The 27,433-nt window shown below is 42.3% G+C and overlaps 1 protein-coding gene across 4 annotated transcripts; it reads left to right on the top strand.

The window, feature by feature from the left end:
- Positions 1-27,017, top strand: ctnnd1 (catenin (cadherin-associated protein), delta 1). Of its 4 annotated transcripts, none has more exons than XM_008295153.1 (22): positions 1-346; positions 6,556-6,703; positions 8,830-8,904; positions 8,999-9,124; positions 9,331-9,626; positions 9,718-9,796; positions 9,975-10,165; positions 10,420-10,675; positions 11,827-11,898; positions 12,751-12,901; positions 13,361-13,562; positions 16,888-17,005; positions 18,024-18,180; positions 20,126-20,191; positions 20,369-20,496; positions 21,736-21,886; positions 21,992-22,187; positions 22,290-22,483; positions 23,170-23,217; positions 23,358-23,437; positions 24,289-24,343; positions 24,745-27,017. In XM_008295153.1, exons 2-22 carry the CDS (start codon positions 6,563-6,565, stop codon positions 24,801-24,803), a joined length of 2,841 nt encoding a protein of 946 aa, XP_008293375.1. In that variant the 5' UTR covers positions 1-346; positions 6,556-6,562; the 3' UTR covers positions 24,804-27,017. The 4 variants fall into 4 exon arrangements, with proteins under 4 accessions (XP_008293375.1, XP_008293376.1, XP_008293378.1 ...); XM_008295154.1 differs by having other exon boundaries at positions 24,289-24,385; XM_008295156.1 differs by lacking the exon at positions 6,556-6,703.
- The last annotated feature ends 416 nt before the right edge of the window (positions 27,018-27,433 follow it).

Here is a 27,433-nt window from a genome sequence, read left to right as displayed (position 1 = left end):
TACAGAGGTGGGTGTTTTCTCCGTCTTCATTGTGAGAGCTCTCGCCCCGCTGTGGACTGTTTATTTGCTCAGTTTTCAGGTGTTTCTTCGACACGCACCGAGGTGTGTGTGTGTGTGTGCTTTTTTTTTTTTTTTTTTTTTTTGTCTCATCCCAACTCACTTCTTCTCCGAGACCTTCCTTCCTTCCTTCCTTCCTGCGGGTCGAGCTTTGGATTGTATCAGCGCAGCAGCAGCAGCAGGAGCAGCAGCAGGAGCGGCGGCGGCGGCGGTCGGCTAGGCTAGGCCTGAATCCTCATCGCAAACACTTATGGACTTTGAAAAACAAACCTAACAGTCTCCAGAATCGGTAACGACCCGTCTTTTGGTGTTTCGTGCTCGGTACTAGTGGTTGGTAGCAGTTGCGGGCGGAAAGAAGAGCGATTTGTTTTAATTTATGGAACTTGATTTGTTGTGAACGCAGCGTTAGCATGCTAGCAAAGCGCAGCGCAAGCTAGCCTAGCTAGCGTCGGTGTATTGCGTTCGTTAGCTTGATGAATAACTTGTATAGGGAGTGGGGAAAGTTTAAAAAACTTATAAACGTGGTTAAAACTGGTAAATATGAACACAGCTAAATGTATAACTCGTTAACGTTGCAGTTTAGTGCATGAATGGTGTGGCTTTTCTGGCTGGGAGGTGTATAACCATGTAACATTACACGTTTCTCTGTTTGGTGCATTTAAACGTGGAAAAAGCAGGATATTAGCAGGATTTTCCCCTGGTTTTGCCTGAGCAGGGGGGGGGTTATTCAGGACAGGTGAGCGCACACGGAAGTGATCGGCCTCGTACAGACCGCCTGTGGGAGTCAAAGTCCAGTCTCGGTGGCTTATCAGTTTCCTATTATGTGTTACACCTGAAACGCCCACTCTCTGTGGACACTGGGGCAGCACGGGGCTTTCAGGTGACTGTACTGGTGTGATTCGCTTTATTTAATTTTTATTTTGGCACATCGCCTTTTGATTTTTTTTTTTTTTTTTTTTTTTTTTTTGCTCTTTTTTTGTGTGCTGAAAGTCTCCTGTGAAAATTCATTGTTTATTATTCCAGCAGCTGCCTTTTGATGTGGTCTGCCAGGTAGAGGAGGGAGGCAGGATTTATGCTGGTGGTGGAGCAGCCGTGGAGGAAAGGAAGAACCTGTTGTGTGGGTCTGGATGCATGGGGTGTGGTAAGGTGGCAGGCGTGTTTGTTGCTTCATTATTTGGCCCCTTGTGTTGAAGGCTTGCAGCGGAGACACCTTCTCAACTTACAGTTTTGTCAGGGCTGAGCAGAGGCTGGATTTTACTCAGAGCAACCTGGCTGCACTTGTGGAGTAAGCTTGATACCTTCAGATTGTTTCTGTGTGACGTTAAAACTCGTTTCACAACAGCAGCTCATAGACCAGACAGCGTTTGACAGTTTGTCTGAAGCATCTGATTTGTTGATTTTTGGTTGATACCGTCAGCTGATCAGTGCAGGGTGGACATGCCTGGCATATTCCTGTACAAACCCTGCAGGCATGTCTGCTTTGACCTGCTGGAACAGAGATGGAAGAGATTGTGAACAAGTTCGGACAAGCTGTTTGCTCAGAAATGTCCCCTCTGTAAGACGAAGCAAGGAGGGGCAAGAAAAACACCCATGAGATGGACATTTCTGGTGCTGCCTTGAATTTGTTCCTAGCCATGTTGTCTGTGGGGGCTGAAGTCTTGCTGCTCAGCCAGTTGTTTTAACCAGGGCTATCATTTGTGAGCCTCTGTAATGACGGGCTTTCAGAGCGCACCATGGGTGTGTCCCTCTGACACATAGAAGCTGGGGTTTTCTTATATTCGCTCCTCCTCCCTGTCTGTCTGTCTTCTCTCCCTCATTCTCCATTTATCTCCCTTCCGCTCTGTATTTCCAGAAGTCACACCTGCAGTCTGTTTTTATTTGAACCTAGAGCACACGTCAGTTGGCTTTCAGATGCGTGACAATCTGAGCACTGAGTGGACAAAGTGCACAGATTTCTGAAGTGAAACTGACGAATAGTGCCCTCCCACAGCGCTGGCGCCTAATTTCTTGGAAAGGTTTAGCGTCACTTTTATTAAACCTTACTGGAGAAGCTTAACCAACTTTCTTGTGAGGAAGTCGTCACGCTCTGTTTATCGTTCACCAGTAGTAAATCTTTACCAAACAGCTGAACGTTGGTGTTCGGTTTGTTTGTGACCGTTTTTCATGTACAGGTTGAACAGGAGTGTTTGTTTTTCAGGTATTTTATGTAACACTGAATTTCTGATTATTGACGAAAGTAGATGTACTGACTTAATCAAATCTGGCGATGTCATACAGCTGAATATTATCATTTAGTGGCTGTCAGGGCACTCATGATAAGTACATAATGCGTTATTGGTTTTATGACTCACCTTTTCGAGAATATAGTAACTGCGGTTAAATTCTTTATTAATGGGGCTTAATGGCCAAGCCTCTAGAAGTCACTCATCTAGAGGAGAAATTTTCCTATACCTATTCTTTGTTATTAGTACAGATATGATTAGTTACAGAAAAGTAACAAACAAATCTGTTTCCAATTACTTTATTATGTAGGACTGCAAAGAGATGTGAAGATGGGAATTGTTCAATATAATGTTAAGTGAATAAATGGTTTATTACATGTAAACCACAGGTTGTTCACCAATGGAGTTAGGTTTTTTTGAAACAACTTAAAATTGGTTGTAGTTGATATATTGGTGTTTTACAGCCAAGAAGCTGGATGCGTTTCATGTTTTTTTTGCTCAGCTAGAACATACATTTTCTAGCTTATCTGTAATGCTGTATTTACGACTTTATGACCAGTGATACCGTGCTGGGTATCAATATAGTATCCACAGATCTCCTTGCTCCAGGAAGATGATCTATGTATTTAAACTCAGTGGTTCATTTTTGGTTACTTTCTTGCCCTGAGTTGGAGTTCAAATCCCCTCCCTTCAAATGAAGCTGCACGTTTCCTTCCTCACTAAGAATAGTAAGCTGGTGTCGTGTAGATTAGACAGCTGGCCTTGCCGAGGTCCCTGAAAAGTCTGTATGGAGTGTGAGTGAATGTGATTGTAGGTGGGCGTGTGTGAATGTGCGCTCTCTCTGCAGCTACCACACTGTGCACACGCTGAACGCCACATGGGAGGGGTTTTTTTTTTTTTCGGGGGGGGGTTTCATGGTTTCAAGTCAGGATGGTGAAGGCGGCAGTAGTTGGACGTGGGCCAAGGCTAACACACAAAACACACACACAGGCCAAAATCTCTGTGTGACCATTCAAATGAGGCTGAGTCAGCGGAGCCCTTGGCCAAGCCACAACAGCATTTTACCATAGCTTCACCTCAGCTGTGTGTGTGTGTGTGTGTGTGTGTGTGTGCGCCGGCTGGAACTGAATGCATGTCAGCCAGCCACAACCACCAATGACTAAGTCACTGAAATGGCAGTGATAGCATATGATAATGAGGAAATGCAATGCAGCCACAATTCTGGGCACTGGGTGATAGACAAACAAACTGCTAGTGAGTTTTCAGTGTGTACTGAACACAACCAGTGTGTGTACATGCCTGTTGTGTGTTGGCTGGCGGTAGTAAGTGGCTTATCCGTGTAATTCCAGGTCTATCCCATTAGCAGATACGATTTAGCATTGCCGGTAATGGCCTTACAATATAGATTAATGACTAATGCCCGAAGTCTAAGTGGCAAAAGCCATTTAAAACTTTCACAAGGAACTGCACCCTGCCACAAGAATGCTAGTGGTGGGACTTGCATAGCTGTAGAGGTTGTGTGGGTCTGACGGTCTTTTGCACTGAGGCACAAGAGACTGTCTTCTTCTAAACTCTCAGAGAAGCGTTGATGGTTTTGACAGAGCCACAAAGAACATCTCAGACTGTGGTATGTCGACTTATCTGATGTGTGACATTAGCACGTCATCGCTTTTCATGGTCTCCAATGCAAAAGTTGACGGCTGCTACAGGCAACTCGCACGACACAACAAACATTTATTTGTAGCTCGCTCCCAAAGTAAGTTACCGTTTGTTTCTTTTGGGATTTCAGGAGAGAGCTGTTGGTATGTAAATAAGTTTTAATGCACTCTTTACACTGACAGCTTTACATCGGTGCTTCTTATACCCACTTGAGATTGTTCCAAGACGTCTTTCAGTTTGTGAGTGTTATCCACTAAAGAAGCACCGACGCCCCGTCCTGATTGGATGAGTAAAAGTAGCGGTGCCCACTCTCCTTTTCCAGGGTTGGAGAAAAAAAAAACTTTGGTGTCAGAGACAGATGAGAGTAGCTCGGTGAAAGAGTGAAGGGCTCCCTTATTAGGACAGCTTCCAACAGCTGAGACAGGATATGACATGCTAAATCTCACTGTGGAATGTATGACAATGGCGATGCGTGTGTGCTTTTGTGCAACTCATGTGTGCTTCTGTCCACAAATGTTTGTGTGTGTGTGTGTTTTTCCACACAAATGGGGGGAAGAAAAAGAAAAACAGGCAGCATTAACTCTACCAAAAGTAGCCACAGCTCTGTTTGAGTGTTCAAGGATAAAAGCGGTGTCAGCCTCACACACTTGCCACCTTTATTTAGTCTCTGACCCACATACACAAACGCTCGCCCTCACACAGATGTGAGCACACACTCGTGCTGGCATGTGTGTGCGCGCTCAGACTTTTATACAGGAGTCTTTGTTCGCTCGGGCCGTCCTGCGCGCGCGGATGGAGAGCAGATCTGATCTACATGAGTCAGTGAACTTTGAAGTAGAAAATGGTTTTTGCCCTGGTTTGGAGATGAGCCACACTCATGTCATCCCGTTATTAGACAGACACGGCTCAAGTACTCTTCCCCAGATTCCTCATACGTCCCTCACCAGCGTCCCTGCTTGAAGGGTGAAAGTCTGCGAAAAAGTACTTTGTCATTCTCCTAATTTAGGGCTGGAAGGACATTTACTTTCTCGCCATGCTTTCTGTAATTTAGACTTAGGTCATCTGTGGCATGTGTTAGGTTGCATTTCCTTCCAGAAGTCCAGGTTGATGATTTAAAAACCGACTTTCCCACTGCTTTCCTTTTCAGTGACTCCTCGTAATTTGTTGCAAGCATTTTTCTCTGCGGCTGCACATTTGATGCGATTTATTGCTCCCACAATCGGCAGTTATATAATGTAACTGGTTATTTTAAAATGCATATTGTGCGCATTCCCCTCAAGTTTCTTCTTCAATTATATTGAAATAATTATTAAGCTGGATGGGCTCAGGAAAGATTAAAGTACAGTAGGATTAGCAGACAGATACTACCAGCTTGTAGAAAAAAATATGTACTGATAAGCAAAGTCCAACTAGTGAAATAGAGATCCCTGTAGTCTGATTATTAGCCAGATGGAGGTCAAGTTTGTCTTGAATTTGAAGTTGCCGTTTCATAAAGCATCTAATATTTATGTGTTTTTGTATTGTTTTTTAGCAAAAAGGCACTGTAGATCAGAAACTAAAACTCTGTTTAAAAAAACACAAACATTAATATCAGAGCTGCTTGTAGTGTTTGTGATACTGGAAATCTAGTTGATGCTGTCATATTTACTGTGGATTATTATTTAAAAGTCAAAAAAGGTCATTGAAATCCTCCAGTTTCTTTGACTTTTCTGTATCTTTGACTTTGTAGCGATAAAAGCAGTCATGCTGTAAAAATATTCCTAATATAATCTCCTGTTATATGTTAAATCGTCATGGATGGCATGCTGTAACTAGTAGAGTATGCTGAATTTAGTAGACAGTAAAGCATGTCTGGAAGATTTTTTAAAACATCATATTTCAGAGTATTCGGTGTAAAACACACACACACATTCAAACAAAAACAAGACCTGCCCTTCACACCCTCAGACTTGAACACACCTTTGGCTTCTTACATTTGGTATAACCTGCTAATGTGACACTGCCTCATGATAGCTCCTCTCACTGCTCTCACACTCGCCTCCTTCTTCCCTTCTCACTTTCTTTGCGTTTTGCAATGAAGAAGCGCTAACAAGCTCCACACGCTGCAGCTGAAAACGTGCTGTAATTGTCTCTCGTCATGCATCTCGCTGTCTATTTTTAAACCTGCACAACAGTAGGGGAAGAAATGTGCTAAAAAGTGACGGCATCTTGCTTCTATTGTTGAATTTGAACTGAATAGACTTTTCTTCAGATGAATTCACAAGTAGTAAGCTCCTTCTTTTTGTTCGTCCTTGCAGCGTTCCTTGCTCTTGTTCTGACTGTAGTCACATTTCCTTGGTACTTGCTTCTTTATCTCTCTAGTTCTCTCTCCTCTCATTTGTCTTCCCTTGCTTTGCTGCCCTGTGACAGCTCCAGCTGCCTTTTACCCTCTAAATATCAACTTGATTAGCACTTCCTCACTGTGTGCGTTCCCCAATGTGCACTGCGCTGGGGCCCTTCTTTATATCTGTATGTACTTGGGTGATTCTGTCTGTTCTTTGATGAATTCCCGGTGTTGGTTGAATCTTCTTCTTGCTCTCTGGTGTTGACCCTGTCCTGTCCTATCCTCTGCTCTCAGCGTGTGAATGGAGCAGTGTGCGAGTACGGCCTCCCTGCTGGCCTCGGTGCGGGAGCAGGAGAGGCAGTTTGAGATGCTGAGCCGAGCTCTGGAGGAGGAGCGGAGGTCGTGTGCCGGCACCTTGCCCCGCCCCCTCCCCAACATGCAGGTAACACCAAAAAGAACCCGTCCCTACCACCAACCAACCACCTTACCCTCATGTACATTTTCCATCAAAACGTCCCTCGGATTCACCCTCGATCCGAGTGAGTTCATCCAAAGTCATCTCCATCGTCATCCCCACCTCATCTGTGTGGACTGGCTGGATTTCAGCCGAACCTTAACCATACCAGTGGGGTAAAACATGCCTCCTCTTGGGGTTTTAATCAAATGGGACTCTTGATATGTGCTCGAATTCAGCTTGAATTTCAGAAAATACAAGTTGAGTCAAATAAAATGACTGAGAAACCTGTTAGTCATGTCTTCCCGAGAAAGGTAATTTACACCCTCTGTTTCTCCTCGCAGCTTTCGATCACGCCTTTTATCCCCATCCTCCACTTTTCCTACTCTCTTTTTCCTCAGTAACCGTCCATATCGCATTTAAAATAAGTCTTCCATCGTCATCACATCCCTCCACCAATCCAGTCTTAACAACCCATCAGTGTTTGCATGCAGAGCAATGTCTTGCTTGGTTTGTTGTGATATTGGACCTCTATCATCAAGAGTTTACCTTTTGTAACAACAGTGTGGTTTATTTGTAATTAGCTGGATTTAATTCTGGTATGAAGAAGGATGTCCCTGAGTGCTTTTTCAGTGGTGTAACGTCCACACTGAACAGGGTCCAGCTGTGAATTCCCAATAAAACTCTTGATGTCTGAGTCTGTTTCATAAGTAAAGCGTATTATACCATGTTTGCTTACACACCCTCTTTATCGTGCGTGACTCAGTTACCTGGTTCAGAGTATGCAGAGACAACTCAGAGTGACTTCATCCTCTGAGTTCACCTCACAGACAGACATGCAGGCACACACGCCCACGCTCACTCTCGTTCTTTTGCTTTCTTATTGCCATGTGCCGCTATTAGTGCGCAGGAACAATCTGGCATACAAATGTGCACACTTTCAGCCCCGAGGCAACCTTTCCGACACACCTTTGAACAACTGGTGTTTCCCACTCACTCACTTCTCGACTCTGTCATTTGTCGCTCTTGCATGCAGGCATGCCTTCACCAGGACACATCGCAGTTCCAGGTGACCCAAGTGACTGATATGGAGCCGATCTTTAAGTAGTTTGCGTCTTACAGTGAGAGCAGGATAAAAAAATGTGGCCTGTGCTGGTTCTTATCATTGCTGTGTGTGTGTGTGTATGTGTGTTTACATAGCCCAAAGGCTTCGGCATGCCTCTGCCACTCTCTCAAGGCAGCGCAACACAACCTCAGTCTTCTCCGACAGGTTCCCACATGCTCGCATCTGCCCGGCACTTTTCTGCTTTTCTCTCTGCCTGAGACCTAATCTGAACTAAAGAGTGTGTTCATGTGCTTAATCTATGTCTTGTTCATTCGATCTGGGCTGAGTGCCATTCCACCTCTCACCAGTTCCTGCTTTCAGCAAGTTTTTTCTGTTATTTTTTTTTTTAAATCTGAGAATACGACATTTCTGTCCATGTGAGACAGCTGCAACTCATCTCTGAATCAGTGTTGAGCAATTTCCCCCTGGCTGTGCCCCCTTTATTCCTATTAAGATAGTATGAAGCTGCAGAGGTGTCAGTAGAGATAGAGCTCCCTCTGTGGCTGGAAAGGCAGGCGCACCACACCCATCACCACTCCTGAGCAGGCATTGCTGAGGGTGTCTGTGTACGTGAGGGTGATATTTGTCTCTGTGTTCATTCCACCCTCACATTCATTCATGGATTTGTTGGATGTTTACATAGTTTAGGAGATCAGATGTTTTTGGCTGAAACTGAAAGTGTCCAGCTGCCACTGACTTTCATTTTATTTTATTTTTTTAAACAGATTGTATGTTTTGCACAAAACTATATATTGTTTAGCAGTAATACAGTTTAAAGTGCCTGAGCTACGTATGGGCCATTGAAATATAGTGAAAGTTGACTTGCTGCTTTCACTTCTGGTTGTTTATTTGTTCTTCGCACGAGTGGCACGTTGCTCTAGACGGCTTGAATTTTTCAGCTGCTCAGCCGCTGATGTGTGTATTTGTTCAAGAACACGTTTACTCTTTAATTCTTAGCTGTGTGCTTGTGTGTCGGATCCTCTCAAGCGTATTCTTTTTCTATCTGCAGAACGGCCGCATTCCTTGTGATGCAGACATAGAAAGGCTGACACTGAACGAGGGTTACATCAACGGGACACATCACGTAAGCATCTTTCAGAGCTGTGTCTATTTCAACTCTTTCGTTTTTAGCCCGAGGGACTGTGTGCATTGACATTTTCGTTGAAATGGGTCTGCAGTTCAGGATGGAGCCTGGTCAGATGGTGCAGGAGACGTACACGGTGGAGGAGGACCCCCAGGAGTCACCACCTGTTGTCTCTGTGGAAACCAATGAAGATGGGACCACGCGGCGCACAGAAACCACGGTAACGATAGAATTCAAATGCCAATTGCATGTTGTAACGTGTACAGCTTATGGCACTATTGGAAGGGCCAGGAGGTGGCACACTGGCAGAAATGGAAACAAATGAAAGGAGTCTGGCTTTATTGGAAGATTTTATGCAAGTTTTTGTGCCTGTAAATATTCTGTATTGATTTCTTGTCTCTTGCCTCATGTGTTTTGCTCATTAAGGTCAAGAAAGTGGTAAAAACCACCACCACCCGCACAGTAATCCCCTCCGTGTCAGACACACTTTCCATCGACGGTGGAGGTTCTGTGACAGGTATGCCGGGCTACACAACACCCATGGACCGGGGCTACAGGCCGGCCCCTGGCGGCCCTGGTGTGCCCATGGACTACCCCACTTACACTGTGCCGCGCAACTACCATTACGGACCTCCAGCTGGCTACGATGAATACCGCGCTGGACCTCCATCTGAGACCTACGCAAGCCTTAACAGGGGAGCTCGTATGGATGATCGCTACAGGTACCGTGTCTGCTTAAATTCATGTTTATATTAGCACACTTCATCTAGAATTTTAAGGCTTGCAGATATAACTTCTCCATCCTCTTTTCAGAGATGGGTACAGAACCCTGGATCCAAGCTACAGAGCCCCCAGCAGGAACCAGCTGGACCCCTATGCTGCTCAGCCACAGGTATGTTCAGCAGTCATTGTATCTCTTGCTTTGGACATTTTACCTTGGCATGAAGACAGTCCTAGATTCACCTTTGAGGATTTACTTGCAAGATATGTGTTGAAATTATTATATATTTGTCTTGGTATTTGGCCTGGAGTTTCCATTATATTGTATTTTAATTCCTGCCTGTGCATAGGTCGGACGAATGGGAAGTGCTTTGGAGCTATCCTCCATCCCAAGGTTTGTACCAGAGCCGTATGGTCTGGAGGATGACCAGCGCAGCATGGGCTTTGACGAGCCCGACTATGGCATGGGACACCCAATGCACTACAGCACTGTGCCCCGCAACCACCATGCCTTTCCTCATGGGCCCCCTCGCAGGACTGGGTAAGTTGCCTCATCAGGGTTTAAAGGATGAGTGATGTCTAGACCTATATTTTACTTGTATGCACTATATGAAGTGTTTGTGAGTCATCTCTGAGTGTACAGAGTCTGAAATGTCTATTTTTTCCATATGCTAGAAGTAATTCTTATTGTTGCTGGTCCTGGACCTTGTTATTGTAAACATAACATGATGATATTTCTCTTTTGTATAAATTTCCTGTGTCATTGAAAGTATAAATGTCCTTTGCTTTCTGCAGGAGTTATGAGGGCACCTTGGATGGCGACATGAGCGGTCCAGGTGACATGTACTATTGGGGTGGAGGAGCTCCGCTGGCCCAGGGTGAAAGGGGGAGCATGGCTTCATTGGACAGCACTCTAAGGAAAGGCCCTGGCCCCTCTGGCTGGCGTCAGCCGGAGCTGCCAGAGGTCATCGCCATGCTCAACTACAGGCTGGACCCCGTCAAGAGTAACGCAGCCGCATACCTGCAGCATCTCACCTATAAGAATGATAAAGTAAGGGGTGCACATGTGCAAGCTCATTTCTTTTTTCATTAATTTAAAGCTTGTATAAAGTGCAGCAGAGTAGGCTTCAATCAGTAGTTAAGTCTCAAGCTTATGATTTGTGTTTACTCTAAGAAGGATTGAGGCATTTCTGATGGCATGTTAACAGGGAGGGAGAAAGTTCTGCCAGTATGGGTGTACGATTTAGGTTTCAGACAGATGGGTTTCAGGGAGTAGATGGTGTATAATGACGGGTAGTTCTGGTTTGCGACTGGTTACGAATTTGGAAAGACGGTTTCTTAGTCCACTTATGCATTGGTCACAACAATCTTGGATTATAGTTTCAGTCTGCTTGCTCATAACAAATGTGTTAGTACGCAGGTTTTATGTTTACAATAGCGTGGACATTTGTGTAACTTATTGACCTGGGGCCCTTTTGGGGTGGGGATAGAGGGATATGGCACTGGTTTTGTGGGGCACAAGTTATAGCAGCACAGAAAAAACTGTTGGACTCTACATGAAAGGGAACTTTCCATTCGTATCTTAATTTTTATGTCTCATATATTCATGCTGGCAATTCCGATGCATTATTTGTACACTGTGTTCGCAAGTATTCAGTGGATTCGTGTTCTTGGTGCCTCAGCTCACATGACCTGAATGGCCTTTTTGAGTAGGCATTATGTAATGGGGAAGAAGCACAAGTGGTTGTAGACTCCATTATCTATGTATTGTGAGGAGAAGATGTGCTCTTGACCCATGTTCCCTTTTTATTTTAAGATACAGAGCACTTCAAAATTTGCACAAAAGATAATGTCATGGACCAGAGCTTGAACTCAAACTAAGGCTAAGCTGTCGTATTCATGTGGATAAAGTAAAAGCTCATAACTTGAAAAAACATAGAATATTATGACATTTCTTGTTGAATTTGCCCACTTTTTTATTTTAACGATTTTCTGGGGTGTTTCTTCTTCAATAGGCGTCAGGGTTTGTCATACAATGTGCCCTGTGTTTTTCTTTCTTTTGATTTCTTTGTGCATTAGTACATCTTTTATATTTTTTGATAGTTTATTATGTATTTTTGATTAACCCTCGTGGCCAAATACATTAAACCTGATCCGATCCACATTCACATCACAGCTAATATTCATGCTTTTGATTTGCAGGTGAAGTCTGATGTGCGTCGTCTCAAAGGCATTCCAGCGCTGGTTTCTATGCTGGACAACCCAAACAGAGAGGTCAGTTTGCTGTTTTTCTCCACGGATTTCTGTTCACTCTTTACTGTTCTACAAGTTTCTTATGATTGGGATAGGCTGGCAAAAAAAAGAGTGAGGCTTAAAGGATGTAGTGTATCTCTTATGTAATCCAGAGACAGGTTGTTCGCCTGAAACAAACTGTCAGGACAAAGTGAACCAAAGACTCAGCCCTAATACCAAAAGAATGAGAAATAAGCAGAATGTATTTGAGTTCTCTCGGTCAAATCCTGGAGGTCAACATTTGTGCTAAAAATGGTTTCGGCCAAAACATTCTGTGGGTTTTCTGTAGTTCTCTTTCATTTCGGTTTAGCTGTGGCAAAGTTTTGCTGATGTTTGAGTGGGCATTACCAGACAAACCACATCATGCATTCCACTCCCGGAGCAAATAAGCATCTTAATTTCACATTTCATGCTCTATGGCCAGTGACAAGTTTGAAGTCTTGTGTGTGTTGGATAACTTGCTGACTGGACAAACGGGTCAGACAGCGACTGCATCCTCTGAACATTTGAAAGCGGTTTTATAGACTCAATTCAGTTTGTTTAAATAACGGGAAACAAATGTTTTTAAAAGAGTATCATCAACATTGTTTTACAGTGTAAGTATGTAAGAAATGTGGGCAACCTAATTTACCATTAATTATAGTAATTACTTGCACGAGCTGCACAGCAAAGACTCGTGTAATACGTGTAGTGCAATTTAACATTTAGAAGAGCATGACATTGTTTCTTACTGCTGCTATTATGACTCCATGTATGTGAAATCAATGCTTTCTTTAAGTGGTACTTCATCCTGACTAATGGCTCGTGACGCTGTTGTTGCGTCTGTGTTTATAGGTTCACTACGCAGCCTGCGGAGCACTGAAGAACATCTCATACGGCAAAGATCCAGACAATAAGATTGCCATCAAGAACTGTGACGGAGTGCCGGCTCTGATCCGTCTGCTGAGGAAGATCCGCGACCAGGAGCTCACCGACATTATCACAGGTCAGTTAGAGGTTCCGTGGAAACCAGGTACAGGAGTTTTGCTGCAGTTTTTCGCATTTTGTTGCCGATATTAGTTCAATCTTAAGAGTTCAACGGACACTCAAAAGTCACTCCCATTCTTCTCAAGTGAACTCCTCTTAAAGTATTTATTGCAGCAAAGTGTGGCGAATATCGAATGACGCTTTATGACTTGACCTTTAACAATGCTAGTAACTTGTCTTTGTGATGAAGTGTCTGCAAGAAAATTTTGTATTACATTTCCATTAAATTTAATCATCGTTGCAACCTGTGTCCATCTCCACACCATCACTCATGTTTGCTTCCTCACTGCATAGAAATTCATGCAGTGCAGTCTTTTTTTTTTTTATGGACAGCAGAAATAGGCTTTATAACTCTTCTTTAGCATTTTTGTATAATTTGCATTTTAACGTTTCTGTTACTATTGTTTTTTCCCCCCAGGGACGCTGTGGAACCTCTCGTCTCATGACTCTGTGAAGATGGAGATCGTGGACCACGCACTGCACGCCCTCTCTGACGAGGTGATGGTGCCCCATTCGGGCTGGGAGCGAGGGAGCAACGGAGCAGGAGGCGGCGAGGAAAACTGCAAACCCAGACATCTTGAGTGGGAGACAGCCCTCACAAACACAGCAGGCTGCCTGAGGTAAGGAGCAACGAAAGGGAGGCATGGAAACAGCATCAGAGAGCAGACCAGAGCTGCCTAGCTGATGATATAGAAGATGGAAGGAGGGGAGGGTTGATGTAGACGGGAAAAGAAAGTGGAAAGTTGCCAGTTCAACAGCCTGACAGAACTGTGGGACGTATGAGGGCGGAAGGAAGCAATGAGGAGTTAACAGAGCAGAAGAGCAGGAAATGCATCATGGAGTGGTATTCAAGCAAAGATGGAGAATAATTGCACATTCAGAATACATAATAAGTCCTCTTAAAATCAGAATTAAGTGTCCTGCTGTAAAAGAAATAGTGGCATGAAGTTTTTATTAGAAAGTGACAGAAAACATGTTGTACCTGCTGCATCTAATGAACAAAAATAATGTTTCTGTTTCTCGAATGTCAGAAGTCTTTGTGCACTTGTCACTGGTAGAACCTGTTTTCCAAATATGTTGAATATTGGTGGATTTTACAGCCAGCTTACCCTCTAATGTCAGGAATTTCCTGCAAAGAGGATTTTTTTTGGCACAGCCCCAAAGAGGTTTAAGGCAGGCTTTTAACTAGATTTCCTAATAGGTGATTCAGTTACTCAAGTATGATGGGCATTTTTTTTGATAAATGGTCAGAAATAACAGAGATTTCTGTCAAAGGTAAAACACTCATTGTCTTAGCTTCACGTGGGCTTATTGTCTTGCACAGTCACCCCCCCCAAAGGCCTATCCTTATCCCAGGGAAAACCCTCAATATCTATTTAATAACTGGAGAAAAGCACATTTTGATAAAAGTGCTGTCTCAGCAGAACGATGAAAGTGAATTTGCACCGATACCTTCATGCAAGTCTAAACTTTGTACACTTCTAAGTGGCAGCAGAGACGCCCAAAAAAATCACTAAAAAACTCAGATTAATGGTGAAATTTACAGGCAGTTTTCCCTCTTTAATATCAGGGTTTTTCCTACATGGAAGAATTTGTTTTTAAAAAATGCAGAGGCTCTATGTGGACTGATCATGCTTACTGTCATATGTACTCAATCCTAAAAGCCTACTCATAACCCAGTAAAACCCCTGAATATCTGTTTAATTACTGTAGAATAGTACATTTTGATAAAAGTACTCCAGCAATACATTAGCCAGGATACACCAATGACCACACAGGTCCCTCATTTTCAGAGGTCTGTCTGTATTGGAAATGATGCATCTGGTTCATTGTGAATGTTCGAAGTCTTTTCTTGATTACTACCAAATATAAACAGGATATCTCATGTATTTTTATATAAAAGACTTTTGGGGTAAATGTCAGTGATTTATCGAGGAAAAATTTGAACCGAAGAAGAGATCTGCTAGCCCACAGTAACCGTGAGGGATCAGGATGGGAATGTCATAGTTTAGAGTTAAGGGGACGAGCAGAGGACAGTGGGGCATTGACTTATTCAGTGTAAACAGTATGTTCTGGCCTGTGGCTCTGTTATCTATGCATTCCCCTCGACCACACGGTTAATTACAGTGTTGACTTGCGGGTGTGGAAAAGCATGCGTGAATAATCTTGAACACTCACAATCTTTGGTATTCACAGAAGTGATCTGGACAACATTAAACTAGTTCAAAAGGACTAGACGGTGGACTTGGAAGAGCTTCACGATCATTTAATATATAGTATGATGATGTGTTTATAGATCCCAATAAACTGGTTGAACATCATAGTTAGCGTTAGTGTCTTTAAATCTAATTAAGTAAGTGGTAGAAAAAATCTGATCTGTATCAGATGTTGGAACTGAATCCATTTAGGAAGCTGATTATTAATTTGTTTAGATCAAGCTTTAGCTCTTGTTGTCGCCACTTTTCTTAATTCGCAAATATTCTAAAGTGTTTTTTAAAAGATCCTCTGCAGTGAATTTGAGACGGTTGTTTTGATTTCCTACAGAGTGAATGAATTGCATCACTTTATATAAATTGGCTGAAAGCAGAACACTAACTGTACCCGTTTTTTTTTCTTCCCTGGGATTGTTTCATCTTGAACCAGAATGGCTCAGAAGTTTAAATAATATAACCATACAAAAATTTAATATGTAGGGGCTCTACCTTTATAGGCGAGTACACAAAAGGAATCTCTGATTTTGTTGAAGTAGTAAATGAAACATGAATAGAGTCTGGAGAGTTTTGACGCAGGCAATAGGCAGAACTTGTCTTGTTACAAACTGCTTGTTTGCACTTTTAATTAAGACTATGATGATTTTCAGTGAAGCCCAGTTCAATCTGAATAAGTCCGTAGAGCTGTTTCATCTAATTTAGCACTTTGCTCTTTAATTTTATGTTTACCTCCATCTGGAAACGTGGTAGCTCTTTCGATTTACGGATAAGAATGAAAGCTGTTTGTGTAGTTGTCGAGGACTGCAAACAGCAGATGGCAGCCAGAGTTTTATGGCTTCAGAAACCGTGTAAAGTTGTGTCAGTGAACTCACCACTCATGTTTGCCTGCCCATCTGGCCTGTTACTGCTTCATTTCAAAGGCTGGTGAAGAGGCAAAAGGTCTAACACTGATTAATCTATGCTGCTGTAATTGGAGTGCTCACTTTATGCCCTAGATTTTTTTTTATTTCACGTTCTTCCTCTGCATAGAGAAGATTTGCTACTAGTGACCACATCTGACACTAGGATTTTTTTTTATAAACATAGCAAATTTAAAGCTATTCTTTTTTTGGAAACTGGGACTCTCTTCTCTGCTGCAGTCCTCGTTTGATTTAGTCTGCATTTTTTTTTTCTCATTATGTGTTTGCCTGCTGCAGCACGTAAATACATTTTCCTGCAATATGCAGTGAAGTGGAATCAGTGCCCCCTGCTGTGGAAGGGAATTTGTCCTGGTATTGTGTCAGAGGGCGTGTCTGTCACTGGGAAAAAACAGCCCAGCACAAAAGACCAAGACTGAATGCCATACCACTGAGTTTTCTCCCTCATCTCCCTCATGCTACTTTCTTTGCATTCCTACTGTATCGACTAAGGGGGTCTCAGTTTCCATCCGTCCAGTTCTGCTAGCTCTCTAAGTTGCACTGAGTCAGAGGGCAATAGAAGAAACAAGTCCAGAGATGTAACTTGACCTTGTCAGACTGTACTCTCTTTGTAAACCAGTGGATTTAACAGGAGTTTCATTCAAACAGCTCTTGGGGGTGTGTTCAAGCATTATGTGCTGGAATCCTTTTGTCGTCTGTAAGACCGACTCTTTCCGTCCCCCCTTTAACCTCTTAACTGCCTCATGTGTTTCTCTAGACGGTGCTAATCCGTGTTTTGTTTTGTTTTCTGCCCTTCTCAACTTTCCTCTCGTCTAAAGAAATGTGAGTTCTGAGCGAAGCGAGGCGAGGAGGAAGCTGAGGGAGTGCACAGGATTGGTCGATTCACTCATGTACATTGTCCAGTCCCAGATCGACTGTAAAGATGTGGACAACAAGGTAAGTGCAAGTCCTATTGATTGACATTAAACCTTTTGGTACATTCATTCAATGAAGTTAATAGATAAAACTTTATGCTTTCAACAGTAAATAGTATGAAATTCAGAGTTATTTTTGCTTCATTTGGGATTTTAACCAGCTGAACCCCAAAACGTGCAGGCTAGCTTGAAAGGCATGTTATTATTCTTATTTTTTTTTTATTGCCAAATTTATACCATTTATAATGGCAAGACACTGTAAAAACAGAAAAAAAAAATCAGCAGAATTTGCTGTTGGGTCTTGAACTAATCATTCATGACTTTCAGTTTTTGTGGGAAAAACAACCAAATGTAACCTAAAAATCAGAAGATTTCACCAAAATCACTGTGTTGTAGATGTTTAATTTTAAAAATAGCATAAAAAATAAAGTCTTTACAGTAACCACCTTCTCCAGTAATTTCCCAGACTGGAATAAATAAAGTATTTTTCTATTCTATTTCTTCTTCTAAAAAAAGAAAAATCTAAAAAAAAATGCAGTCTTTGTCACAACCAGGAAGCTTTTGGTGACTCAGCTGCAACAAACAGCCTCGAAACAAGAAACCGACCAATCAGGGACTTTTTGGTTGGACCTTGGACTGTGTTTACACCTGTAGAGCAGATAGAAGACAGTTTTGGTAGCAACTGTGGGCCCTTGGAACAATGTTGTACACGTTTATTCCACTTACAACTTTTACTTTTTCGTATTTTTTATGATTTTAGCTTATTTTATACAGCACAAAAGATATTTGAGTTCTTTTTGCTTCTATTCATGGTTGTTTCCATAGAGGTTCAAGACATAATATTGCACTGAAAAATAAGCTCACAGTGAGTAAAAATGTAACGGGAGCAAAAAAAAAAAGACCCAGAAACTGCTTGCCATAAAATGAGACCATATGATGCACAATTATCCATTTATGATGACAAAGCTGGCATAGATACCGTTTGCGTCATAATAAATTATTTGTTTGTCCACCTGACCGCTTTATTTCCATCTGTGCAGTTGATAGAGAACAGCGTCTGTCTGCTGAGGAACTTGTCTTATCATGTGCACCGCGAGATCCCCGGCTGTGAGCGCTACCAAGAAGCTGTTCCCATCAACCAGGGCCCTCCCCCTGCCAGCCAGAAGGGCGGCTGCTTCAGCTCCCGGAAGAGCAAAGGTCTGTATCAGAAACCAAGAGGAGAGAGAGAGAGAGAGAGAGACATGTACTGTATTTGCTCAGGCGGTATCAGGAGCATTTGGAGTGATGTCACTGTTGACGACGCCATCTCACTACACTGATACTGACAGACACACACACACACACTTCCACAAACAAAAGACCTCACTAGAACAAGAATGTTAACAATTCCACTCCCCCCCTCCATCAGGGAAAGCTCATCCTCTCTCCAGCTGCTCTGTCTGTTTGTGTTTCACTGAAAGTATTGATTTTTTTCTCTCAACTGACTACTGTTTTGGGGCATTGTCAATGTTATTAAGTTATTTTAATATAAGGATTAACATATGTCAGCATTAATTATGGTAGGTTTTATTGTTATGGGATTTTTCTTATTACTTGAACATAAAGTGCTAATAAAGACATAGTGTAATAAATTGGCAAAGGCTTGGACAAGCTGTGCTAACAATGTACCAATGACTTTTTTTTTAAGTGTCTGTTAAAATGTGCTGTCCACAGCAACAGACAAGATTCCCAATTTGAAGTAGAAATAATACCCGACCAGCTAAACATTGTTTTAAGCGCTCTCCATCGAGTGAATACCCGTCTGAGCATCATCTTCTTCCTTTTACTCTGGATTTTCTTTAAACTGTAAATTCAGCCTCATTTTCCTGGGAGATTTTCAAATCCCTGTCCGACGCAGTTAGGTAGTGAAAGAGAGTTTTTTTCCGGGACCCAATCTAAATGATGATGGTGTCAATATTCTATAGATAATGCATTGTGCAATCAACATTCTTTTATAATGATGGGATAAGGCCAAAAATAAAAAATAAAATAAAATGTCTTTGCTGTCACTTTAAAAAATCTTTTTTTTTTGAAATGCCAGAAATGGTGCAAAAATAGAAAGTCCAAGGTAGAATTTGCTTCTTGTTTTGTTTGACCACCAATCAAAAAAACTCGCTTTAGTTCTAAAATTGTGCAAAAAAAAAAAAAAGACAATAAAAAAGAAGTTGCTGTTGCATAAGCAGAATCTTGTTTTGAACTTTGACTGCTGCTTTTTCGTAGCAATCTGCACAGAAAGAAATGTTCAGGTGTGCTGTGAGTTTGAGTGGTGGCGGACTAAACTTGAAATAGTGATATAACACGGGAATATAACATCAGAGTAGAAGCCAAGCAAGACAAAAATGTCTTGGCTCATTGGACATCAGCTACACAAATGTTTTTTTCTGTGTATTTGTCATGCTTAGGTGTGTTTGCACAGAAATGTATCACAGCAGTGAACTCTTTAACAGTGCACAGAGCAGTGTGAATATGAGATTTACACAAGCTGGTGTCTTCTTCCATTTGCTTCATTTGGCCTTCATAACTGGCATGTCACATTGCTGAATCTGTGTGGTGGCAGCGTTGGGATGTAAGCAGATGTTAACTGGGTGGCTCAGTTATGGCTGCTTTCCTTTTTTACTTAAATGCTCTCTCTACCTCCTGTTCTGCCACTCTCTCCTTCCTGCCCTCCTCTCTTTCTCCTCCCTCCTCTCCGTTCTTGTCTCCCCTGTTCGGCTGGGTTACAGATGAGTGGTTTTCCAAAGGTAAGCTTTCTTTACCTCTGTATGACTGCACTGTGCTTCCGCTGCCTGTTGTTGTCTTAGTGTAAAGCAGTAGTGGAGTGGCTGAGCTAACAGATCCAGGGCTGAATTTGTACTAACATGCATGACTCCTCTTATCACTGCCAAAGAGTAATAGTGTAATATTCATTAGAGAAACTGCATCTCAGCTTGTTTTTTTTTGTTTTGTTTTGTTTTTTTAATGTATTCACCCCTGACAGCATACATCTAACCATCTAGAGCAGGTGTACTAACAGTGAAGCTATCACTCTAAAAAATACATTTTTAGAGTCTGTATCAGACTGTTTTGTTGTGTTCCTAAGACGTTGTTGATGTTCGCTTCCCAGGAAGGAAAGACGAGGATCCAGCTGTAGATATGATAGACATTCCAAAGAGAACCACACCTGCTAAAGGTAAGCATAGGCTCAATGGACACCCATTTCCTGTATTGTCTTGCACTGAAAAGAAAATATGCATTTACTCATAACGGTCACTTTCTTCCTGTCCCTCTTCTGGACTGCATTCTTTACTTATTTCCCATCATTCTCCTCCTGCCCTGCTCCCCCACTGTCTCTCCTTTTTCTCTGTAGGCTATGAGTTGTTGTACCAGCCGGAGGTGGTTCGCATCTACACTTCTCTGCTAAAGGAGTCCAAGAACCCCACTGTGCTGGAAGCCTCAGCTGGAGCAGTTCAGAACCTGTGTGCAGGACGCTGGACTGTAAGAACTGCCATCCATTATCATCCTACTTCATTTTACAGCACCAGCAATCTACATGCTGAGTAATACTCCAGAAATCTGAGCACGTATTTACTATGCACAACTCTTACAGCATGCTACAGGATGGGCTTCTCAAACATTAGTCATTTAAATGCACGGCTGCTTTAGATAAAGACATTAGTACACAACCCTTTCCCGAAGCACTATGACTTGGATCTGACCTAACTTCCCAGTACTTTGAATTTGTTCGAACTAAAAATACACATATTACTGCAAAGGAGGAAATAAAATACTCAGTTATTTGTTCAAGGAGGCATGTCCAGTCTTGAATAACACTTTTTAAATACTGTGGCTTAGAGCTAAAGACCGTCGAAGATAAGATTAGTAGAATAACAAAGCTGGAATAATGTGGAAAAATGGGAGTTTTCCTTTTAGTTGACATTTGGTCTGATTCGCTGGATGCATACTTTGGTATTCGCCTTCCATTCCTGCCATGCATTTCACTCAACATTCTCTTTCCCATCTGCTATTTGCATACTACCTAACAAAAATCTCAGAGCTAGAAACCTACACACTAAAGATGGCAAGTATTGCCGACGATTTGGTTGTTTCTGTGAATTTCCCATTTTAAATACAGCACTCGTCTCCCTGCACGCAGATGTACCACCAAAGCGAGTCGCCTCCATACTATTTTAAAGGGGTACAGACTTAGCACCACCCAGGACAATTGTAATTGGTTTAAAAAAAGAAGAGTATAAACTAGCCAGAGAGTTTTTCCGCTGTATGAGGTGCAGCCAGACCATTCTCCAGCACTGACATAGCGCTGTGGAAATATTTCTGGCTATGTGAGACCAGTTGGCATGCCTCCTCAATCAGAGTCTTTGGAAAAGACATCCAATACCATACTTTCCTAACTCCAATGTGCCTCCAATGTAAATGCAGTGCAAGTTAACTTTATCTTATCTACAAACTGCTGTAATTGGAAAAGTGCTGTATGGCTGACCTCATGCAAATTTAATAAAAAACCATCCTTTGTGCACCTTCTTTTTATGAATATATATAAAAGTAGATTGAGGTGGTCAAGGGTACAAATAATTGGTTCTTCTTACAAAAGGAATCCACCCAGAAAATCCTATTCAAAGGTCTTGGTAGAGGGCAAAAATGACGACCGAAGGAGTAGGTGTTTGACAGTTGATCACATAGCTCAAAATAAGACTGTATGTGTGTGCTTCTGTTCAGTATGGGCGATACGTTCGTGCCTTGCTGCGTCAGGAGAAGGGTCTACCCATGATGACTGAGCTGCTGGCACACGGGAACGACCGAGTGGTTCGAGCGATGTCTGGAGCCCTTCGCAACCTGGCCATTGATGCACGCAACAGAGATCTGCTAGGTGAGCTACATTTCTAATCCTGTGGTACTAGAAGGATGTATCGTATCAGTGCTAGTGTTAGTAGTTCAGTATGTTGTAATGTTTAAACTTGTTTCATGTTGTTAGGCAAACACGCGGTGCCTCACCTGGTGGCCAACCTGCCCGGTGGTGGTCAGAGTCAGCCGGTGCGAGCGCTGTCAGAGGAGACTGTGGTGTCTGTATTGAGCACGCTCCATGAGGTGCTGGGCTCCAGTCTGGAAGCTGCCAAGACCCTGAGGGCCTCACAAGGAATCGAGAGACTGGTGCTCATTAACAAAGACGGGTACGGGCTGATGGATAGATATTTTCTGCCCACATACACAAGTTTGCACCCTGATGAAATTGCACTTTTAAATCATTTGCTACCGGGCGCTCTTGTTGTCAGTAATCGTTCTGAGCGGGAGGTGCGTGGAGCCGGCCTGGTGCTGCAGACAGTGTGGGGCTACAAGGAGCTGCGACGCACTTTGGAGAAGGACGGCTGGAAGAAGACGGACTTCATGGTCAACCTAAACCCTCCAAGTAACAACAACAGAGCCAACGGAGGATATGAGGACAGCACTCTGCCACTCATAGACAAAGGTCAGGAAGCAGCTCGAAATGACTAAGATGTGTCTGTTTATTAGCATTTTTGGGGTATAGCTTTTGTTGCTGCAAAAAATGCATAGTATACAGTGTCTTGATTCTCATTTTGCTTGCACACAGCTGTAAATCTGATTGGTGTGATGACTTGTTTTTAACCATCTCATAACTCAAGTTTTAGACCTCTCCTTTTAAGCCAACTGTGGCAGTGTTTCAACAAATCACCTCTCCTGATGATTCCCCCTGCACGTTTCTTTGTGTTGCAATTCACAAGTTGATTGCATAATATGATTATAGGCTGTTTGCAGGCTTCAGAGAAATAAGAGCTGTATGTCCCAACCTGCTTGTCATGCAGGACCTTTAAGGGGTTACAACACTGGAACATTTTCAATAATAAAAACTGTGTGGTGTCGGTCTTTGCAATGCCCTTTAAATTGGTTCTTAATAATCATAAGCGCTTTAAAGCTGTTAGGCATTCATTTCCAAGTTCCCAAACCCACTCTCACCGCAGTAGGATAAACTATATATTTAAACATCCCAGTCTAACACTTATAAAACACTCAGGCACCTACACACTGCTGTGCTTGGCAGGTCTGACTGTTCGCTCTGAGGGAACAGAGACCTTTGACGTTACAGAGAAACTGTGATATTTATACTCACTGTTTTAATGTTTCTTTGATACACAGGCAGCAAAGGTGACCGGGAGATGATTCCAATGAATGACTTGGGACCAGGCAAGTGTGAAAACAGAAAACGCTCAATCTACTAACCCTTATCACATCAGCAGGAAGCGATATTGACTTGTAAAGGCTGAAGATGTTTGTGTTACAAGCACACAGACACCTCTGCTTTAACATATGTGGCTCCTCTTCAGATGCCTACTCCACACTGGACCAGAGGGGGAGGAACACTCTGGATAACACACTCGAACCTGCTGACAAAGATGCAGTACAGGTAAGGGCCGGGCACATGCACAGACACCACACCTTTCAGCACACATAATGCTGCATGACTGCACCTTAAGAGGAATTAACTGCCTTATATTTAACGTGAACTCTGCTATATAATTCCTATATCTCTCATAACCAAAATACACCTGCAAGAGCTTGCAATGCAGCCAAAGCGAAATTTGTAAAGATGTTTTCTCTCCTCTTGACATAATTGCATGTATATTACTTAGGGTTGGTCAAATAGAGCAAGACTTGAAGCTGCTATCAAGCCTCTGATCACCTCTGTGAAATGATTCCACTTTACTGAGACGTCAGTTTTCATTTATAGCTGTAACAACGCTGAATAATTTATACTCGAGTGACTATCTAGATAAAAAAAGACAGACATTGTGAGGAGAAATCATTAATCCTGTGCAACAAACGCACACGTTTTGAGCTCCCAGAATGTTATCGTGTGAATGGACATGTTCTCACACACTCCCACAGACAGCATGTCGATGCATGTCCTGTTACAGCACAGTGGTTGATATGTATCCTGCACAGAAATTTCTCACCGGTGTCCTTCTTTACCCCCTGAAACATGACCTAACATTGAACTAACATCTTCTTTGTTTTGTATCTGATGCCTTGTTTCCTTCCACTTTTCCCTCTGCTGCTCTTTTTCCTCTTCCTGTTCCATGTTTTGTGTCCACTCACCTTCTCGTCACACTGGAACCCTCGTGTTATTTAACCCTCTTTTTTGCCGTGTGTCTTGTCTCTCTTTCCCCCTCCCACTGTGTCTCCCGTGGACTTGTTCTGTCTCTTTATCTATCACACACTCCTCCTCTCTTTATTTTTTGTCTTTCTCCTTCTCAGGGAGGGATGTATGGGGAGAGGCAGGCCTCCTTGCCTCTAATGGATTCTTACGATGGTTAGGCTACACCCACTGTGTCACACTGCATGTCCGCGCATGGTATGTGTGTCCCACCGGCTGCTTCTCTCACCTCACTGCATGGCCTATTAACTTAGTTGCGTTTAAGGAACTGTGTTTAACAGTGACCAGTGTTGTCAGTGAGCTTCCATTTGTACTATATTTGAACTGTTGTTTTGCTCCCCCTGCTGGTGAAAAGTGTCTTTTGTGCTCCTGAGATGTGATTTGATTTTTTTTACATTTGATTTCAGTTTTCGTCTAACATGTGGTTACATTGTTGTCCACAGCAACTACTGTGTTTTGTATTTTATTTTATTTTTTAAAACCCTCTTCCCATCCAGGCATGATCGCCTCCCATGAGCCGCCCCACGTGATAAATCCCCGCCCTTCTTTTCTTGCAGAAAAACTGATTGTGTGCATCACAAGACGACAGCCTCCTCCCACTTACTGCCCTTGCTGAACTGACAATGGGGGACCACTACGCTACCGATGGGACTAGACTCCATCCTTAACGCTCACCCTTCTGTCCCTCCTCACTCTTTCGCAGCTTTCCTTCTCTCTTTCTCTCCCTCTCTCTCTCTCTCTCTGTTACATTCCTGCATTGCAGCTGACAAAGTAATGAAACCACACAGAAAACTGACGTGGATCTACGCTCCCTGTGGACAAACCGGACGTGACACTATGACCACTTAGTGCTCTGTGAGTCTCTGTACTCCACAGAAAAAAAACCCAACCACTCGATCACATGACTGTGGCCTCAACACTACATCTCCAACGCCTACAACTTGCCTGGACGACACTACAAGCGCTCTCTTCGACAGAGACTGTGGCTTCACCTGAGAACTTTTGTATTTCTTGGAGGTCGGAGGGTAGACTTAGACTAATTACACTAATTAAAAGGAACTGTCGGGATCAGAGCAGGACACTTTCTGCTGAAATTTTACATATGACACTCTGTTTTGAAACGAAATCGAGGGAATGTGTCATTTTTTTTCTCTCTCTCTCTCTCTCTCTGATGGTTAAACACTACAAAAAAAAAAAAGATTTCCTACCACTGAGAATCAATGTTTATCAATCTAATTAGATAATGTGTAAAAGCTTCTGCTTCTGTTTTGGTAGTGGTTGTTCCTCTACTTGCTTTGCCTCTGTACCGTTAGTTATGTACCTGTGCCGTACCTGTGCCAAATGACACTGCTATCGCTGCGACTGCCAATACTGAATGCAAGAACATGGCACACTCACTTCTTATTTTTCCCCAGCAGCTACACACTGAAAAACGGTCATCCGCTTTATTTTATACGCAATTTGTGTCGGTGACAGCCCATTGCCAAGATGCATGGATATGCTGCATTTTCTGTAACTGATTGTGATCCTCAAATACACAAGGGTGCAGGTCCTGGTATGGATATTTGTACAGATAGAAACAAAGCAGACAAATGATTCTCCTCCTCGTCCGGAATAGACGATTAAGTCTGTTTCTTAAGTGATCTTTCTGTTAAATGTAATTCTTGGGAGATTTCACAGCATTCATTTGCGTGTATCTGCAGGTCTATAATCTTATGAATGTGTACATACAAGTCTGTCTTTAACAGTGGGCTAACTGGAGTGCCTCGCTCTGTCAGGATAGGTCTGATGGGTGTGTTCAACGTGACCAGGGTAACCAGTAAAGCTGTCTTTTTTTCACAGCAGCTTACAAATTGGGAGTACTGTATATGGAACTCAGCAGTTTTCTCTTGTGCAAGAGTATGTGAACTTGTATGTAGGAGCTGATTCTTGTTGGAATTGTTTTTTTTTTTTTTTTTTTTTGTTTTTTTTAATAAGGTATAAAACTCTTGAGTTCTGTATAGTTTACTGCTTCACAAACCCACAGCCTTCCTGGCTTTAAGACTACAGAACAGTACTTGGGAGATGACGCAGTATTGTCTGTTTTTTTTTTTTTCTGGCCCACGATTCTTTAGTACAGTGCTTGTTCTGTAGAAGAATGCATATTCTTAGTGCCGAGTGAGATGTAGATACTTACTGAGTGGATTATTAAAAGAAGCACTATGGGGGTATGATGTGTGTTTTTCTTTTTTTTTTTCTATTTCTTTTTTTTTTTTAAACTTTCATTTGTTTGTTTTCCATGCCAATTAAAAAAAAAAAAAAGAAAACGACAGAGGAAGCCTCATTTTCTCAAATTAACAAGTTGCCTTCAAGAGTGGACTGACTTAAAGAGGAGAACACAAGGAGAGCAAGGGTTAGCGGAAATCTGTGTAAGGAGGCCAGAATTTGCTATTTAGATAAAAGTGGAGATTGAAAAAGCACATTTAAACTATATATACAAGAGAATATTTGTTAATTTTAATGGTTTTATGTATTTTTTTTTTTTTTTTTTTATTATATTGATTTGGGTTTAATTGTTTTGGGTGCTCTGGGTGAACGCATATGCAATCAGTTTATGTTTTGATTGAAAACATTCAGTTTATGTCTTAATTATAAAAGCGAACCAAGTTAGCTGAACAAAAAAATCCTCCGACACACTCATCAGATACTGGAACACTAATGGAAAGAAGCATATTGTGGAATACACCTTAATCTCTTTGCCTTGGCTCTTAAAGTTGCACATTCTCATTTATGAATGAATTATGTAACTAGCAATAATGTTTTTAATAAAAAAGAAAATGATTTCTCAGCGCCTCTGTTTTCCTTTGTCTCTTTGTTGCTCTCGTTGTTTAATAATGAATCAGCTTTAGTGATAATTACCAGTTCCAGGTTTTCTTCATTGTGAGCTTAGTGTCCTTTGCCAGAGCGGCCGGAAGGCGGCGCTGTCACATAGCCGCTTCTCCTTCACTAATTGCAGTAACTCCTTGGAGGTAAACATTTCCCGACTCTGTAACGTTAATTTGGGGATTTTAACGCTTACTTCAGAGCTGAAATAAACTTTAAGTGCCCCAAACGCCTCTATTCCTGCAACAGAAAAGTACTGGTAAGTGTAATTTTGATGCTAACGAGGCTAGTTTGTGTGAAGTTGCTAGCGCTACTATTGCAAATCAAAGCTAACCTAATTAAACTTTCATTTTATTGAGTGCATTTGCCAAACTACAATTTTAT

The sequence above is a fragment of the Stegastes partitus genome, unplaced genomic scaffold (assembly GCF_000690725.1).
Source record: "Stegastes partitus isolate 25-593 unplaced genomic scaffold, Stegastes_partitus-1.0.2 Scaffold1025, whole genome shotgun sequence".
Taxonomy (NCBI): Eukaryota; Metazoa; Chordata; class Actinopteri; family Pomacentridae; genus Stegastes; species Stegastes partitus.
The sequence above is the reverse complement of the archived record's forward strand: the minus strand, read 5'-3'. Positions and strand labels throughout refer to the sequence as shown.